The sequence below is a fragment of the Pollicipes pollicipes genome, unplaced genomic scaffold (assembly GCF_011947565.3).
Source record: "Pollicipes pollicipes isolate AB1234 unplaced genomic scaffold, Ppol_2.1 Scaffold_2565;HRSCAF=3011_pilon_pilon_pilon, whole genome shotgun sequence".
In the NCBI taxonomy this organism is placed as follows: Eukaryota; Metazoa; Arthropoda; class Thecostraca; order Pollicipedomorpha; family Pollicipedidae; genus Pollicipes; species Pollicipes pollicipes.
In genome coordinates this window covers 29,191-48,050 of record NW_023596138.1, presented here as the reverse complement: position 1 = coordinate 48,050, position 18,860 = coordinate 29,191, and the positions used below count along the sequence as shown (strand labels likewise).

At 56.1% G+C, this 18,860-nt stretch overlaps 1 protein-coding gene and 1 long non-coding RNA gene across 2 annotated transcripts; both read left to right on the top strand.

The window, feature by feature from the left end:
* Positions 1-3,430: 3,430 nt before the first annotated feature.
* LOC119114540 (uncharacterized) lies at positions 3,431-7,864 on the top strand. The gene is made up of 3 exons (XR_005096035.1): positions 3,431-3,479; positions 4,535-4,711; positions 7,805-7,864. It is a non-coding gene; the product is annotated as an uncharacterized LOC119114540 (long non-coding RNA).
* Positions 7,865-10,036: 2,172 nt separating this feature from the next.
* LOC119114541 (uncharacterized) lies at positions 10,037-18,174 on the top strand. The gene is made up of 11 exons (XM_037238635.1): positions 10,037-10,153; positions 10,352-10,518; positions 10,749-10,904; positions 11,989-12,301; positions 12,678-12,887; positions 13,313-13,475; positions 14,805-15,033; positions 15,416-15,545; positions 16,669-16,768; positions 17,662-17,755; positions 18,090-18,174. The coding sequence occupies exons 1-11, from the start codon at positions 10,037-10,039 to the stop codon at positions 18,172-18,174; spliced, it is 1,764 nt and encodes a 587-aa protein (XP_037094530.1).
* Positions 18,175-18,860: the final 686 nt, after the last annotated feature.

The following is an 18,860-nucleotide window of genomic DNA, read 5'->3' as shown; positions in this document are numbered from 1 at the left end:
GGCGGCCGGCTCGGCTTTCACTGCGGACTCGTGCCGGACGCAGGGTCTGACGCGTCAGCCGTCCCACGAGCGTCGACACCAGACACTGCCGGACCATACCGACCGCGCCCGCTAGGACAGGACAACCGCGGGTCTGTCGGCATCAACCGCCGTGGCAGGGGACAGGACAACCGCGGGTCTCCCGGCACCACACGCCGTGGCAGGGGATAGAACAACTGCGGGTCTGTCGGCACCACACGCCGTGGCAGGGGACAGAACAACTGCGGGTCTGTCGGCACCACACGCCTTGGCAGGGTACAGGGCAACTGCGGGTCTGTTGGCACCACACGCCGTTGTAAGGGACAGAGGAAGTTTCGGTTTGTCGGCGCCACCCGCCGTGGCAGGGGACAGAGCCACTGCGGGTCTGTTGGCACCACACGCCGTGGCAGGGGACAGAGCCACTGCGCGTCTGTCGGTACCACACGCCGTTGCAGGGAACAGAGCAACTGTCGGTCTGTCGGCACCACCCGCCGCTGTAGAAGACCGGGGTAGATGTCGTGCGAAACGTACTACGACCTACAGACGCCATCTACCGAGACACAAGTCTGAGAAACTGCTGGCCTAAGTGCAGCACCCGGTGGGACCGACAACGGAGGAACTGCCGGCCTTTTGGTAATATCCACCAGGATAAGGTACAGGATAACTGCTGGATCACTGTCCTTTGAACAGGTGACTGGGGAAATGCTGGAGTATTGTTTACCTCTATTGAGAACGAATGTGCAGTTGACCACCCGTCGGGAAAGGGAAAGAAGAACTGCGAGACTGTCAGCGCCACCTAGCGGTACAGAGGACGGCGGAGTTCCCAAATCATCGGCGCTGCCGGCCGGCCAGACGGCGGAGGAATTTTGGAAAGGATGGCATCACCTGCCTGCACAGGGGACAGAGGACTTACGAAACTACTGATATTAACCAGGGAGACGGGGGAACCTGTGTGTAGGGAGGCGGGGAAAGAACAAGGGCTGAGCGCCAAACTCTTCACCCTTTCGTCATCCCTGAACCTTTTTTAAAATTCGATTCGAACCCTTTGAATGGATGTATTTTTTGGATCAGCGCTCACGTTATGCAGCGCTTGTTGTGTGAGCCCTAACCCCCACCATCCGATCGCGCAATTCCAGGCAACGGCAGGATTTTTAGCGTCGAAAGCTTTACGTGCCGCAATGCTCGACACGGTCCGTCCTGCCCTCTGACGTCAACTGACCTTTAGTGCGACCGCTGCCACCGGCCGCAGGCCATATCTGCCAAGGGCAAATAGCGAGCGCCCTAAAGCGACTCCAACCCACCCTGCCACGGGTGGGTGAATCAGAAGGCAGGCGCTCTAACCAACTGAGCCAGCGGGACGGACAAACTTGAGAGAACTTCTGTCACCCCTGGCACCAATCACCAACACGGAGGACGGAAGGGCCCCCAAACTATCGATATCGGACATGTGTGGCTGTACGCCTGAAACACAGCGTGTGAGAAATCTAAATCTTCCATGTTTCCCTTTCAGAGCCATGTGATTGCGTGCAGAGTGCCAGCAGAGGTTGTAGGATAATGGGCCTACTGACCGCAACCAGCCCGAGTACGCGCACTTGGTCCAAACAGTGCCACGGGTCAGCCGTGGACCGAGGTTCCCTTAACGCGTCATCCGGTTCTGGAAGACGGCTTGGAACAAACCCACCAGGTCACTTTTAGTGCAGGTTTCGCTTTTTCTGGCTTCCGGTCTCAGCATTCTAAATCGTATAATGATATGAAGGCATGACCTTAAGATTAGAGCTGAACATATCACGTCCGAACACATTCTATGCACAACTGACGATACCACTCGCACTTAAATCGTAGGAAATGGAATTCCACGCCTTGAGTGTCATACCGCGTGGCGCATATGCTTTACATCCAAAGATACAGATGTGTATTCACCAAGGGTTCCCAGCCAAGATGGCTTTTTACACTGCACATCATGGGAGGATGAGGCAAAGAAATAGGAGACATGATTATCACCGCTCGTAAACACACCTCGCATTGTGTTCCTACGACAAAGCCGTCGTTCAGCAATCTCATTACTGCCGCCATTTAGCGATCTCAGGTTCGTTGTTGAGCTCTCAGGGGCTCAACAGTCGGTGAAAACGCGGCACGTCTTTGGAGACCCCCGGGGTTCGGGTGGGTGGACGGGGCTGCTCGGCAGGCGGCGTGTGGCGGCGCTGACCTGTGACCCCGCGTGCCCGGCGGCGGCGTCTGTCTGGGAGATACGGCATCCTCTATCGGCTCCGTCCCAGATTCACGGGCATTGTGACGACAGCAACTCGAGCGCCCACCTGTGACGGCCGTCTGGCCAGGGGCCCCAACGCCGGGTGTCGCTCGCCTGTGACGGCCGTCTGGCCAGGGGCCCCAACGCCCGGTGTCGCTCGCCTTGACGGCCGTCTGGCCAGGGGCCCCAACGCCGGGTGTCGCCCACCTTGTGACGGCCGTCTGGCCAGGGGCCCAACGCCGGGTGTCGCCCAACCTGTGACGGCCGTCTGGCCAGGGGGCCCCAAACGCCGGGTTTGTGTCGCTCGCCTGTGACGGCCGTCGTGCCAGGGGCCCCAACGCCGGTGTCGCTCGCCTGTGACGGCCAGTTCAGGCGGCGCTCGGCGCGCCTGACCGCTGCTAGAAGCGGCCGTCGCGCGGGGTCTCAACTCGATCCTGGTCGGTCATCGGCTTGTCTCGATGCGCCGCCGGCATACGAGATCGTTTTGACGCCTCGTCAAGCAGCCTGCGCTTTGTTTCGTTTAGCTGATGTACCCATAAGTGCCAGAATGTAATATTCGGCGATATGTGGTGCTAGCTCACATCATCATGGGGAACTGTCGCATTGATATACAAGAATTAAGTGTATTGACAGCCTATGGTGACAGCGCAGCGTCTTACTAAAGGTCTAAAGCGTATATAATTATTGTAAAAGGTCATTTGAATTCAGTTGAATATTTAACTAACATGCCTACGTTGCACAAACATCAACACATCTTTCAAATCATTCAGGATTTACAGAAGGCGAAATGTTGCGGGGCCCCAAATGCATTACGAACCCATGCATGTGATGCATTAGGCAGGCTCAGTTCCTGCCCTAACTGTCCCGCGCCGCTGCCGTATGCTCTGGACTCAGTTCTCCTGTGCATGACACGTGATATGCATTCCACATGCTCCTGCAGCTAACGAATCTATGAGTGTCGTGGGGGAGATTGCCACCGTCACCTGTGGCCAACAGGAACAGCTCGGTGAGCGTGGACTCTGTCCGAGCGGACGATGTCCAGGAGTTCAACCATACGGCGACGCTGGCTAGCGCACGCCCGAAGACGAGGGGCCGGTTCGAGTGTGGTGGCCGGGACGGCCACAGCCGACAGCGACGGGCCGTCACCCTCCGACTGCCGGAGCAGCTGCACCTGCCCGTGCGCGTCTCACCGCCGCTGCTCACCCTGAGACCGGTGAGAGGCGCTGCTGCCGCGGCCGCTGCCGCCGGAGAGGGGTGAGAGGTGCTGCTACTCTCATCCTGAGACCCGGTGAGAGGCGCTGTCGCCGCAGCCGCTGCCGCCGAGAAGGGCGAGAGGTTGCTGCTGCTGTTCACATCTGAGACCGGTGAGAGGCGCTGCTGCGGCCAGCCGCTGCCGCCGAGGAAGGTGCTGATGCTGCTGCTCACATAGGAACCGACGATGAGAGGTACTGCTGCCCACCGGCCGCGGAGAAGGGTGAGAGGTGCTGTTTGCTGTTCGCACTGAGACCGGCGAGACATGCTGCCCCTGGCTTACCCTGAGGACGGTGAGAGGTACTGCTGACGCTGCCCTCGAGAAGGGTGAGAGGGTGTTGTTGCTCACATGAAGACCGATGAGAAGTTCTGCTGCCACTTACGCTGAGACCGGGTGAAAGGCGCTGCGAACGCTAACGCTGGGACTGGTGAGATGCGCTGCCTCTACCACAATGAAACGGATGGGAAGCGTTGCATATATTTTCATTGGGAACGGTAAAAGGTTTTGGGGCTTGTCCATTGCCCATCCCCTCCCACGTAATGTTTCTGAACCTGAGCATAGATCTACTAGTGCTCTGTATGTAAAAATGATGGTCTGATATCTTAAGATGCCTTACATTCATTGAGTACAAACAAGTTCTTAAAAGTCCCGGTCAACAGCGAAGACGTAAACAGGTTAAATCCACGAGCACTGGTGTCGTGCGTTGCGAAGCCTACCTGGCTCATTCGACTTTTGATGCCCGACAAATTATGGTCGATCTGTCCTAGCGTGTCTGCGTTCCTTCGTGTAAGCACCAGGATTGATCGTTGCCTTTTGTTATGTTCAAGGCCGTTTTTGCGAGTAATTATTCCCACATATTTGGGACATCACGCCAAGTTGTAAATGTTCCGCTCGAAAAGGAGAAGGCAGCCTTATGCAACACACGACATACATGTACGAATGCATACCTTGACATAAGTTGCCTTGTTCCTATCAGAATTGTGATTCGTATAACTGTCAGCCTCATTTGTGTCCAGGACCGGAGCGCGACCGTTACCTGCTCGCTGCTCATGAAACGGATGAGAGGCGCCACCTTCACGTGGAGCAAGGCGGTGGGCCGCGATCCACCCAGACCGCTGACCGGGCGGGACCCGGCCGAACAGGTGGTCACCTACTGCTGGGGGCATTCCACCCTGATCATCCGACATCCGCAGGTAGGGAGCAGCGTGCAGGCGTTGTGCGCCGCCCGCTCCAGCTGAGAGGCTCAGCCTGATCTTCAGGGATGGCGGTCATCGGCCTCTTTGAATGCTAGATGACGGAGGAAGTGATACATTTTGTCATGTTGGGCCATGGTCGTGTTGTGCTGGGTTGTTGGGTCATGCCCACCGCTCAAACGCAGGTTCCACAGTCATGTGTGCTGGTGCACAGAATACATGCCCCGCCTCCCCCCCCAAAAAAAAATAAATGTACATGATGGTTCGTAAAGACGTCCACCTATTCTTACCCAAAATGAACTGGAAATATATTTCTGGTCACAAAAACTGCCAAATTTGTGGATAAATGCATGTTGTGAAGCCATCATCTTTTTCTAATTTTTAGGGATGTGCAGAGTTGTAGCCTCCTTGTCACGCTCACGTGAACCCGGAACTCCGTCTTTTGGTGATGAAACGACAAAGGAGCAGGGAAATGGGAAAAGTTTCCAAAATAACTGCATCATCATCAAACTAGATTATGAAATCATTAAAAATATAAAATCATTAAATCGTGAATGGTATCAAATACGATTAAAGCAATTCATATACAATCAAAAGATAAAGCCCGTAAAATCATCGGGCTATCGTTGAATATGTTTCGAATGATGGTTAGGGTGCAAGGGCAACTGGTCCAAGGGCGGATTTGAATTTGACGTCATAGACTTGGGTGGTTATGGTATGGTAATTTTGGTTCGCATCAGGGAAATCAGAGATACAAGGTTTGATTCGCCACGATGTCCTTCTTTTCTGCTAGGGAGAAAGGCAGGCGTCGCCATAGAGTCGCGGGAGGCGAGGGCGTCGTGAAGGCCCGATGACGGCGAGGACAGTGCCAAGAAGGGCTAGCCAATGTTCGGGATAGCGGGGAAGCTGACTGGTACGTGGGTGGTGGGAAGGGCAAGTCGTCGATTCGGGACTCCAAACCATTAAGAAAAAGACTCTGGATTATACCATGCAGTATTTCTGTGCTCCGGGGAGGCCACCGGGCCCTATCCCTTTCTTCGGCGATGCCTCTGGGTACTTTTCTAATCTGATGCCGCCTGCCTAGCTCTCCAGCCGGAAAATGATAGCTTGAATTGAATTGTTTTAATATTTTGCACCATTCCATTTGAATTGACATTCAACGCACGACTGCATGAGTTATCCCCTTTCCGTTTCCAACACAATGTAAAAATCATGCCAGTTTGGTCGATCAAATTTTTGGCTTCTGACCTATCTTTGATTTTGCACATTTCATCGCAAACAATGCCTAGTGTTAGGTCAAGCTATTAAGTTATGCCGTTATTTCTGTTGACTTGCACGGACATTTTTCTCTGAATGCATTCATTTGCAGTTTAATTTGTTGTAAGTTCTTTTGATTCAACTCGTTGGTTGGTTGAACGTTATTATAGGGCCTTGGGTTGAAGGGCCTTGGGTTATAGGGCCTTGGGCCTCGGCTATAGGGCCTGTCAGTCGGCGTCAGTCACCCTACTTGAGATCACACTAGTTCATCGGGAAAGGCCGTTTTAGTTCGCTACAGAAGCATCGAACCAAAATAACTTGTACCCAATTGCGATGAGCAATTCAGCACAGCTGACACATTTTCGGACCAATGAATTATTATGCGATCTGCACAGGGAGATAAGGAAAATGATGTTTGATCAGGCGAGATGACGTTCGCCTAACATGACATGTTGACCTGGTCTTAATCTTTCATTGTTGTTTACATCACGGCATGTTTCTAAGGTATCGCAGCAGACTTATTCATTCCACGCAATTACGAAGCTGTGGGACCAAAGTTATGGTTGCTGGAGGGCCCATGTTTTGGTATTTGTAAGTACTTTTTGTGACATGCGGCGTCATCAGTCGCCTGCTGAGTTGTAAAGACAACTGCACGACATAGCGGTTCCTGTGTGGGAGTGCAGGTCTATCTATAGCGATTTGAATTGCTCTCCGAATAGACAAATGCGTCTTAAGATACCATACAGAGACCTGCTTTTTCATCTCACCCGCGTGGCGGCGGGAGGTGAAATACCCCGAGCGGTACTGGGCTGCTTATGTGATAGAAAAGGGCCCTCTGTAAGTTACATCACGTATTTTTTGCCATTTTCAACGCCCCTCTCCCTGGTTACGTACTGGCTACGCCGGACGAACCTTCCACGCCGTGTTAAACGTAGTGTCCCAAAAAGTAACGCCCATTTGGCCCCCAACTAAGCTACAGAGGTGAAACAAGAAGCCACCACATCCAGGCGTACCGTTACGCTGTTCATCCCCTCCCCTCGTTACGCTCCGATTACGCTCCAGCAAAACCCATTCCTCGTCCACGCGTGGCGTAGCATACGAACGACCCCTTACAAAATACTCCTGAGTTCCCCAACGCTGGACCAAACTAGTTACCACCGGCACGCCTTCGGCTTCGAATAGCACGGGTTCAGGGCAGGGTGGGAAGGAAGGGGGGGGGGGGCAATGGTCGAGTGGTTAATGTCCTGAGCATCAACGGTTGGGCCTGAACCCCAGTTGTGCCATGGCCCCTGGGCGCTGATGTGGCCAACGTAGACGCTGGTGCTCCATAAAATGGTGTGTGACGATATGTGACTCTGGTATCTCTGGTATGGTATCTCTGATATGTGACTATGTGACTGTATATGATGTTACTGTCACGCTTCTTTTTATTTCATGTGTTGCTGTTGTCACTCTTTGTCCACTTAGGAATCCCAATACTTTTTAGTTTCGGGGTGGTTATGGCTGATATATGTATATATGTATGTATGCTGTTCACACTAGGCGTAGTTTCGCAAAATGGGTCAGTGGCTGAATAGTGAAAAATGACTAATTCCGTCACCAAAATATGCCAAAAAACAAATTTATTCCGGATTTTGGCCATTTTCTGCTCAAAATTGGGGGGCTGAAGTCCAAAGTTTCAGAGGGCCTAACAACCCCCCCCCCCCCCCCATTAAAAAGGAACTACACAGCTGTGTTGACATCTTGTCTGGTTTCCTGGCCTAAAAACAGAATACTTCGGATGGGGGTGCTTCTGGACCTTCATTCACCTACCTGCCTTGTTCTTCTTCCCCGCAGACGGCGCAGTACGAGTGCAATGTGGTGCTGGGGACGCTGACCAGCGATGCCAGTGTCCAGGGTGAACGTGATAAGCCCCACGGCCGCTGACCTGCCCCCGGGTCACGGAGGGGGACATCACCTGGCAGGAGTACGGTGGCCGACACGGAAGATATTCAGCCGTGCCCTGACCACCTCAGGGACAGTGTCCTCCCCGGACAGACAATTCAGGTGAGGTGAATGACCCGTGCATGACCTGTATGACCCCCGCGGTCAAGGCCGAAAGGTCAAAGTCAAGGTGAATGACGTGTATTGTCAAGGCCGAAGGGTCAACGTCAGGGTGAATGGCCCGCATGGTCAAGGTCAAGGTAATTATCCGTATGGTCAAGGCCGGTTGTCAAGGCTCCAGGCGTTATTTTCACCGTGAGCAAAACACATTTCTTCACACTGGAAAGGAGACGGCTGAGGGAATACGTGTAGAAATGGCGTGCGTTGGTGAGAGGCTAGCCATGCAGCCGACGGCTTTTCAGTTCAACCGGATCCCGCCGCATCTCTTGAAGATGTTCGGTTAGAATCATTATACTGTCACCTTGTTTCGAAACCGTTAATGAGCGTCATTACGACGCGTGGAGCTGGCAACGGTGGTGATTGTTTCGGCACCCTGGAAGGGACCTGGCGTTGCTGATAACCTTGCCTGGGTGCGGCTCTGGTGTTTCGCAGGCGGTGCCGGCCCGTTACGCCCGGCCGAGGCGCTGTGAGGTCATGGGCAGAGCCCAGGCCAGCTGGGCCGAGCCAGACTTAAGGGGACTGCGTCGACACTGAGATCTTCATTCTGGCAAAAGCAGGTATGCTCGCAGCTACCCACGCGATAGCTGCGTCGTGCAATGATGTGGCTGGCTATCGAAAATGCCTATAATAAACAACAATACAGTGCCTCTTAGATGGTTTATAGCTTGCGTAATGCAAGATAATCCCATGCAAATGTCAAATGCACTTGGATTGACCCATTGCGATTGCAATATACTTGTGACATGTCTAGGCTAGTGCAGGCCATGTTTCAACATGTTTACGTGGGAGGCAAGTGCCACCTTATTCGTCCGAGATGCTCCTTGATGACAGACTGTCCTTCCCACCCCCCTCCCCACCCCCCTCCTACCACCACCCCGGTGAACCCATGCTGAGAAGCATGTATAAGTTAAAGAAACTGGTTTTTGGCCCCATGAAAAGAACAAGAAGAAGATAAATTGTGTACCAAGAGCAAAATTCTTAGGGATGAAACCAAGACATTTCCTGCACACATATTGTTGAAGTGGAAACGCTTTGGGTGGGACAGCATGTCGACCATGCAACGTAAATGTTCATCGCTTCCCAGTAATCCTTCTGGCCATACAGGCTGTCGTGTTACGCGCTTTCATACTTCTGTATTCTATGTTTGAAATGTATGATATCAAGTTTTTTGTTGCAAAAGATGAGCAATACATTTCCTAAACAATCAATCGCATGATATCATGGTTTGCAATTCAAATTCAATTCATTTTCACCGTTGAGCCCATTCCCGCTGTCTCTGGCCAACATCCCGACATTCGCATTCTCATCTGACATTAGGAGATAAGGTGCATTGACACCCACTGTGAGGTAATGCTTCCATCGTCCACGTCCATTCGGTCGTTGTCTGCAAACACCCTTATCTTTTACGTAACTGCCTACTTTTTGTCAATGCGGAATCGAGTGAATTGTCTGAAGCATATGACGCGAGCATTAGAGTAACTAATAACCAGCAGTCCTGTCCTTTGCACGACTTCGACGCCTTGTTTAATACCGCACGTCATTCGTTTTTACAACGCACTCGGCTGCCGATGCCATATGGCGATGCTCCACACTGGGAGGAATGGCGGGCACCGCGGGGAGTGGAGCCCCGAATCTCCGGTTTCCCAGCTTAACCAGAGCAAATCTCCGGTTTCCCAGCAAACGCAGCTTAACCAGAACACCACCTCGTACCGCGTCATGTCCAGCGCGCCGTGCCTGTGGGTGTGCCTGTGTGTGTGTGTGTCGGCGACGGCCAGGTATGACAGCACGAGCACTGACGCGGCAGATGGATCAGCTGATGGCCGGCTATGACGTCATCTCGGCGGAGGCGGCGCTGCGACGGCTGCGCCGCCTGGTGGCGGAGGCGGCTGAAACGGGCGCAGGAGCGGGAGCCGCCCCACCTGCTGGCGGCCGAGGTGGCAAGCTTTCCGCAGGCTGCTGGTGCACATGGCCGCCTACATGTTCAAGGTCGCCCCGGACGAGCGGTTCGGGCAACTGGAGGGGCTGTTTCTCGGCTCCGTTGCACCACTTCTCAACGAGCACGGCGCCTGCATGACGGACCAGGTGAACAGAGAATGTGAATCAGTGATATGCGAACAGAATCTTATCACCTCTGTTACGCTAGACATCACATAAAGCGCCAGCCGGGGTTTTAAAAGCGTCACAACGTCATTACGTCGCGCGCTTGGTCACAGGTGCCCTTGAATGACGTTCCAGTCTGGTTTATGTTTTTATCGCTGTGCTGGCGCGATCCGCCCTCAGGAGAAGTTCCAGCTGCTGACGGTGCAGTTGAACTTCCTCCTGCGCCGGGTCTTCCTGGAGGACGACGACGACTCGAACAGCACCGAGTCCGACCTGTTCATCGCCACGCGCCTGATCAGCTACGACGGGTCCGTGGCACGTCTCCAAGTGCCGTTCGGCGCTGATCGGTAAGACTGAGGCTCTCGTGTCGCCCAACGCATCTGCTGGACTGGCGTGCCCAAGGCTCTCCGAGAGCACTCGGAGCATCGTGCAATACATACAACCTTCTAATTTGACGCTGTGAATGACGATATTCTCCAGCCGCCCCACCATGACAGAGGAATATCATACATTGCCCTGCCTCCCGCCTCCCGCCGTTTCTCCTTGAGACTGACGCTGCTGTTGGGCGGAATCTCAGCCGTCCGAGCTGGCTGGAGATGTCTGCCGAGGTGTCAGTCCTGCCGGAGGAGTCGTGGCAGACCTACCCGCAGCCGGTGTCGCAGCTTGGCCTGGTGGTGACTGTGAACAGGAACACGCGCGCCCTCTTCCCGCGCGGCTACACACCGCTCAGCAAGTAAGTCTCTTCTCATCTGCCTCCCTCGCCCGGGTCACCCTAGCCGCCATTGCCAAGCGGGGTCCGGGGTCACTCTGGCCGCCATGTGAGATGTGTTCCGGGGTCACCCTGGCCGTCATTGCCAGACGTCTCCCGGGGTCACTGACTGCCATTGCCAGGCGTGTTCCGGGGTCGCCCTGACCGCCATTACCAGCCGTCTCCCGGGTCACCCTAGCTGCTATTGCCAGGCGTGTTCCGGGGTCACCCTGGCCGCCATTGCGAGGTGTGTTCCGGAGTTACTCTGGTCGCCATTGCTAGATGTGTTCCGGAGTCACTCTGGTCGCCATTGCCAGATGTGTTCCGGGGTCACTCTGTCCGCCATTGGCAGCCGGCTCTTTTTTTTGGAACGAGCCCGAGCCTTGTGCATTTCATCTGTTTTTGCTCCTACGCGCTCTTATCTCAGACTCAATTAAGTGATGTCGGTAAGAGGAGTAAAGTGTGACTGGAATGAAAGGCTTTCATACACAGTGGAATGCTTTAGACCTTCAGCATGCTTATCACACTGAATGTTTAGCATGCTCAGCATGCTGAACGATGTTACGTGAAAGTTGGCTCCGGGTTATTGACGAAATTGCTGAACGGCAAGCGACCCTAGCCAAAAACACCGGCGAGTTTTGGAATTCAATTCATTCTTGATTTGTTCCACTCCAGAGGCATAGGTGGTGAATTTAGCTATGTCTTTGCAACGCTTGAGCGCGCATCAGTGCTGTGATAGCGCCATTGCAGCTGTCGCTCAAATGCCCTAAGCGCGCTCAGCAAGTGCGGGTGGGTTCAGCTGAGACGGGCACCAGGCTTCACTTCGGGCGAGTATCGCCCCTGACAATACAGCCGGAGCCCCTGGGCCGTTCGGCTGCGGATGACCGGTCATCAGGTCAAAGGTCAGGTCAGGTACTCTGACGGTGTGGCCTTGTTGGCAGCGCTATTCAGGGACGTTCGGTCCGAACGCGGCCACCTCCCCCGCCCGCGCCCGATCTGCGCCCGGAGCGATCTGCTCCGTGGGTGCCTCCCCCCCCCCCCGCCTCTGACCTGCTGCCCATGCGGGCAGGGCCGGCGACCTGGGCCGCTCCAGGGACGTGTTCGTGCTGGACTCGCTGCTGGTCTCGGTCGGTGTCAGCAAGCGGCCGCGCCTGCTGGAGAGCCCGTCGCCGCCGGCGCTGCACGTCTCGCTGCGTCTGGAGCCGCTCAGTCGCCAGTGGAACATGTCGACCCAGAGCCACAGCTGCGCCCGGCTGGCGGCCGACGGCCGCTGGCACCTGGACGCCTGCCCGCTCACCGTGCTGCCAGACAACCGCGGCTTCAGCTGCGGCTGCAGCGAACTCGGCACCTACGCCCTGGCCCTGCTCACCAAAGCGCGGTCGGTGAGTGAGTTGTGGATGCGGTCGGTCAGTGGGCAGCGGACGCCATCGGTAAGTGGGCAGTGGACGCGGCTGGTCAGTGGGCAGAGGATGCGGTCGCGTGCTGTGTGCGTCATGACGGGAAATGTGTGATGACATGGCAGCCAGCTGGTCAGTTAACGCATCTTGACCCCGTCTTGAATTCGTTGGAGACGGGCTTGATATGTTCCTACCACGTGCTTTGTCATTGTCATCGCGCAGCAAGACATTTCACATCGTTTTCTGAACTTTTGGATCAGGTTAAAGTCATCTTGAACGCAAACCACTCGCGTTTCCCGTGACGCGCGCCAACATGATCCGGTGCTTGGCGGTGCACCCTGACGCTGCCGCACTCCTGCAGCCTCTGCAGTCGGTGCTGAACTCGCTGCACGTGCCGGTGGTGACCGGCTGCCTGCTGTCGCTGCCGCCGCTGCTGTACGCGCTGGGCGTGCTGCTGGTGCACTGTCTGCGGCGGCCGTCGGTGCCGGCCGGCCTCCGGCTGCAGGGGGCGTTCGTGCTCACCGCCGCCATGGTCATCTTCATGGTGTCAGCCCGCGACACCCCCCAAACGGTGGGTGAGCAGTGGCCTCTCCGCTGCGGCAGCCGGCGCTCATCACCCCTGATGCACTGGTGGGATACCCCATGGCTTGAAGGCTGTGACGGCAGACTTCAAACAGCAGCAGCAGCTGCCGTCTGACTGTATCTCCACATATCCGCTGTGACGCGACAAATGCCGGTTTTTCAGTTTTAGTCTGGTGGACTTGTCTTAGTCTGGCGCGCAGTTTCTGCTGCACCGCCACAGCGCAGCCTCTCGACTATGTTTGGCTCGGTCACCTCGCCGTCTGTTGTCCGTGAGTCGAATGACGTGCCCGCGCCCGCCATGGTCTCAGGACTCACTCCCCAGCAGCCGACCTTCAGTCCAGCGCACGTCTCCGTCAGTCAGTCAGCTGGCGAGTGTGCTCGTAGTTTAGGAGTGACGTCCGTGCTCTGCTTCAGGCGAGCATGGCCGTCAACGCCGCCTTGCTCCAGTGTCTGATCCTGTCCGCCATGAGCACCCAGATGGCCTTGAAGATGCACGTGTTCGGCGAACAGCACCGCCTGCGCAGCTTACGCGGCCAGCCGAACTTCTTCAAGTACATCGTGTTCTTCACGTCTTGCGGTATGAGAGGGCGTTCAGAACGCTGTGCGTGACAGTGACTCCAGGCCGTTCCGGTGACTTTTGACCCGTGCGACCTCCAGTGATACTCTGACCCCGGAGGCCGTGCATCTGCCACGCGGGGCCGACGTCGAATATTGACGTGACCTTGGTGTCTGTATGGTGAGGTCCGACGTGCGCGGCTACGGTTGCCCGTTATGGGTGCGTTTCGACCTGGCTGTTGCCACCCGGGCTTGACCTTGGGTGCCCCGACGAGGTCGGTGGTTCGATGATGTCTGACCTGCGAGAACTGGGGCGCTCTAGTGGTGGCTGACCGGGAAATCTACGCTTCCGGTGTTCTGGTGACGCATGGACCCCTCTTACACCTGAATACCGGACCGCGGTTGTTGCGGACGTCTGCCTGATTTAACCGTGACCCCCAGATGACCTGTCAACGACGGCCTGGTTAAACCGGGGCCAGCCCGGTGATGATGACTTGTCCAGCCTCAACCTTGGCGTTTGGTGATAACACACCTCTGAAACGGAGACATCCCAGGAGCTCTGATCTAGTGTTTGCATTGCATGATCTGTGGTGCTCTGGTGATGTCTGACCCGTGTGATCCGTGGTGCTCAGGCGATGGGTGACCCGTGTGATCAGTGGTGCTCTGGTGACGGATGATCTGTGTGATCCGTGGTGCTCAGGCGATGGGTGACCCGTGTGATCAGTGGTGCTCTGGTGACGGATGATCTGTGTGATCCGTGGTGCTCTGGTGACTGCTGACTCGTGTGATCTGTAGTGCTCTGGTGACGGCTGACCCGTGTGATCCGTGGTGCTCTGGTGACGGCTGACTCGTGTGATCCGTGGCGCTTATGTGATGAGTGACCCGTATGATCTGTGGTGCTCTGGTGACGGATGATCTGTGTGATCAGTGGTGCTCTGGTGACGACTGAGCCGTGTGATCCGTGGTGTTCTGGTGATGGGTGACCCGTGTGATCTGTGGTGCTCTGGTGACGGCTGACCCGTGTGATCCGTGGTGCTCTGGTGATGGGTGACCCGTGTGATCCGTGGTGCTCTGGTGACGGCTGACTCGTGTGATCCGTGGCGCTCATGTTATGGGTGACCCATGCGCCCTAAAACGTAACGCACTAATATGAGTTCTCACCTCTGGTGTCACGGTGTCGCGAGACCTGCCAGATTTGCCAAGCTCGGCTGTTCTGGTAACGTCTGGCCGGTGCGGCCTCAACAACCACAGTGATGTATGACCCATGCCATGCACATGCCCTGGAGCCGTTGGTGCCGACCTCTGTTGTGACCTGAGCTGCACCAGTGACGTCTGACCCGCGTGACCTCAGGCATCCCGTTGCTGGTGACGGCGGCCACAGTCACCACGCAGTACATGCACGGCTGGTCCGAGCTGCACTCCTGGTGGATCCTGTACAGCTCGAGCTTCTTCTACGGCGTGGTGGTGCCGGTGGCCGTGCTGCTCCTGGTCGACACGTGCTTGCTGCTCTATGTACGCGCCCTGCTCGTCATCAAGGTGTCGATGACCAAGTGCGAGACAGAGGCTTGGATACGCGAAAGGTACGGGCTCCACCGCCCTCGCGCACGCGCGTGTGCGTGTCTGATCACGCGCGCTCCTGGAAAATGCAGCCCTTGTGCACAGTCGCGTCCTTCTACAACGTGACTGGCTATATTTCAGCTTGATGTTATCTGCGGCCAAGGCGCTCTTTAACCTATCATTGCTCACTCATGTACTGGTCGTGATGCAAACTTCACTTTTGTTTCCACATGTGTTCTGCTGCGTGATGTCAGTTAAACCGGCTGCGATTTTGATGTATTCGTCAACTCAGAAGAAGTTGCAGAAGGTGCTCGATAGTTACACACGAACTCTTTTCTCCCCCTCCCTTCCCCTTTCGCTACCACGGGATCGTACCTCCGATTCAGGCCGGTGTGCTTTTGGCAGGGTGCACATGATGATGGGCTCTCATATGATTGAGATGATGCTCGTTCTGCTGGTGGTCAGCAGCGCCCTTTACATCAACTTCCGGGGACTTGCCTGCGAGATCCTCTTCGCCATCTTCTGCGTGCTGACGGTACGGACTACAATTGACAGATGACCGGCGCCGATTAACTCGCCGCCTGGAAACAACCAGGCGGTGCGGAAGCGAAGGCTGTGCTGTCGCAGCGAACTGTGAAATGTCTAACGCTCCTATCGCCAGTGAAAAGACCGAGCGGAAACAGGCAGCTGTTGTCATAAGCAAAGAGCTGCTATGAAATACGCTGTGTTGTCCTAGCCAAAGTAATCACCCTGTTCAGATCCATCATGAGCGTTGAACGCTCACATGGCGCGGTCCAACATAAGTCACAACGTTTTTTTACCGTTATGTTGTCCGGCGGTGAGCACCACTGACGTCATCGTAACTCCGAGTGCAGACGCGACCTGGCCCGGTTGGCTTGCCGCCATTTTACCGCAGTGCGTGCTGTTGCGCCTCACCTGACCCGACTCGATCTGGCGAGCTCTCGGTGGAGCGCGCGCCTGACACTATACTGCAGTGTGCGTGTTGTTACGCCTCACCTGACCCGATTCGACCTGGCGAGCTCTCGGTGAACCGCACCTGACACTCCAGTGTGCGCGTTGTTACGCCTCACCTGACCCAACTCGACCTGGTGAGCTCTCGGTGGAGCGCGCGCCTGACACTATACTGCAGTGTGCGTGTTGTTACGCCTCACCTGACCCGATTCGACCTGGTGAGCTCTCGGTGAACCGCACCTGACGCTATACTCCAGTGTGCGTGTTGTTACGCCTCACCTGACCCGACCCGACCTGGTGAGCTCTCGGTGGAGCGCGCGCCTGACACTATACTGCAGTGTGCGTGCTGTTACGCCTCACCTGACCCGACTCGACCTGGTGAGCTCTCGGTGGAGCGCGCGCCTGACACTATATTCCAGTGTGCGTGCTGTTACGCCTCACCTGACCCGACTCGACCTGGTGAGCTCTCGGTGGAGAGCGCGCGCCTGACACTATACTGCAGTGTACGTGCTGTTAAGATAGGCCTCACCCACCTGATATGTCATGATGGAGGTGTGCTAGTACACTGTATTGCGTTTTTTATAACTGACCTGGGCTGCTCGGTCTGATCGACCACGACAGAGGCGTCGCTGTAGGTGTGGTGCAAGCTAGTAAGCCGTCTTACTTGACCTGACATGACCCGACAGAGCGCGACATTGCTGGTGTACTATGTTGTGCACGGGGAAGAGGGCCTACCCGTGCCGCCGTGCTTCCGAAAACACAGCCCAGACGCTGTCGACGAACCAGGTGCGTACGAGGCCGACGAGTCCGTCCTGACCCTGCAGTCATCAGACGCTGGGGTGGTCCCACCTCAGGGCGCTGGGATCGTCCCACCCCCAGGGCGCTGGGGTGGTCCCACCCGACGACGCTGGGATGGGCCCCACCGCAGGGCGCTGGGATGGTCCCACCCCAGGGCGCTGGGATGGCCCCCCTCCCTAGCCCAGAGCGCTGGGATGGTCCGATCCCAGGGCGCTGGGATGGTCCCACCCCAGGGTGCGGGATGGTCCCGCCCCAGGGCGCTGGGATGGTCCCACCCCAGGGCGCTCGTATGGTCCCACCACAGGGCGCTGGGATGGTCCCACCCAAGGGCGCTCGGCAAACGCCTCTTACAGCTAATCAACTCAGGAGATCAGATGATAACGTGGTCTGCACACGTGTAACCACCAGGGGAGGGAGCGGTGGAGTCTTAAACATAGTTTCCTTTGGGCAGCTTGGATGATTTTTGTGCGTTTGCCATATAAAATGTCATCAAAATAGAAATTAAGCCCCTTGAAATTGAAGAGCTGGATATGTCCAAGCTAAATACGTTGTTATATATGTACAATTACAAATTTTGAGAACAGCTACATGGCTCAAGACACAGCGGGTTATGATCTCCCTTCTCCGTTGTCAGGGATACGTGCAATGTCGTTGTCCTAAAAATAATATTCCTTACTGTTTAGCTTTAATTGACTCAGTCATTTCTTTACAAGCCCGTGCGCGCTCGAAGATGAGTGGAGAAGAATTCAGCCTCCGTGGCTTAAACGCATGCATCGGTCACGCTACATGTTTCTATGTACGCACGACGATGTCAGTGACGCATGCACCAGCCGTGCCGACCTGTTCGTGCTCCGCTGACGGCGTCCGCCCCTGGCCGACAGGCCACGAGCGTGAGCCTCCGGCGACGCTACGCTCCCACAGCGTGCTGCGGGCGGACGACGCCAGCCAGCGCCCCGCTGCTAGCCGGCTGCCACTGCCGGCCGCAGCCCGTCTCGCCGGCCTCCAGCGGCAGCTCGGCCGCCACCGACGAGTACACCGACTCGCCGGCCTCCAGCCACTCGTCCGACTCGCAGCGCCGCCCCGCGGCGGTGCCGCCGACCGCCGCCAGGGCGGCGCCACTTACGGTCACGGCCGAGATCAACGAGCGCGCCGCGTTCGACCCGCCGGCCAAGCCGGGCCGCGCGCCGGCGGACGCGGCGCAGCGGGTGGCGCCGGTGGAGCTGCGGCGCGTGCGGGCGGCGCCCGCGGTCTCCGCAGTGGGGCCCTCGGTCCCCGCGGCTGTGGCCCCCGGCCCCGCGGCTGGGCGCAGCGTGAACGGGGGCCACTCGCGGCATGAGTCGAAGAAGCCTCTGCCGTCGAGGGCCCGGAGCGCGGGGCCGGACCACGTGCCGTAAGGGCGGCCCTAAGCCGCCGTTTGGCGTCGAGTGTACACGCCGTTTTGCTGTTCACAAAATACTGCTGGTCAGTTGTAAGTTACCAGAGCAGCTTCGTGCCCAGCAAATGGGCACAGACGCCCCACCCAGCTTGGTGATGTCGTACTTCGAAGCTTGCTGTTCAGCATCAGTAGCCACATTAGCCATCGTCACATTGAACCTGAATCTCACCACGATGCCACGTCATGCACTTGAGCCTGCTTGAATTTTGCGACTTGAGCGAGGAATGAAACTCCAGTAGTAGAGCTTCATTTGTTTGGTTAGCCGTGTGTACATATGCCATTCGTGCCTTTATGTCGCGGTACTGATGTCTGAGACAGCTTTGTGTAAGACAAATGGAAAACGAATGCATTTTGTGCTTTGAACTTTGAGACAGTCGGAGGCTGTCCCGTAGTCACCGGCAATGGACCTACGCATCAATTAATAGCCATAAATGAGGACATAATTGATTGGAAGCCAATGGCACGATAAATATTCATGATAGGGTGTGAAGTCACACGATGTGCCGAATAACGCAGGCATTGGTCAAAGAACTTCAACGCATTACTTGGTTCTTTTGCAGAACTACGACATATCTTCTTGAAGACTGCAATGATCACAAACTCCATGATATTCAAAGGCTGAGACGACTGGTCAGGGATGAGACC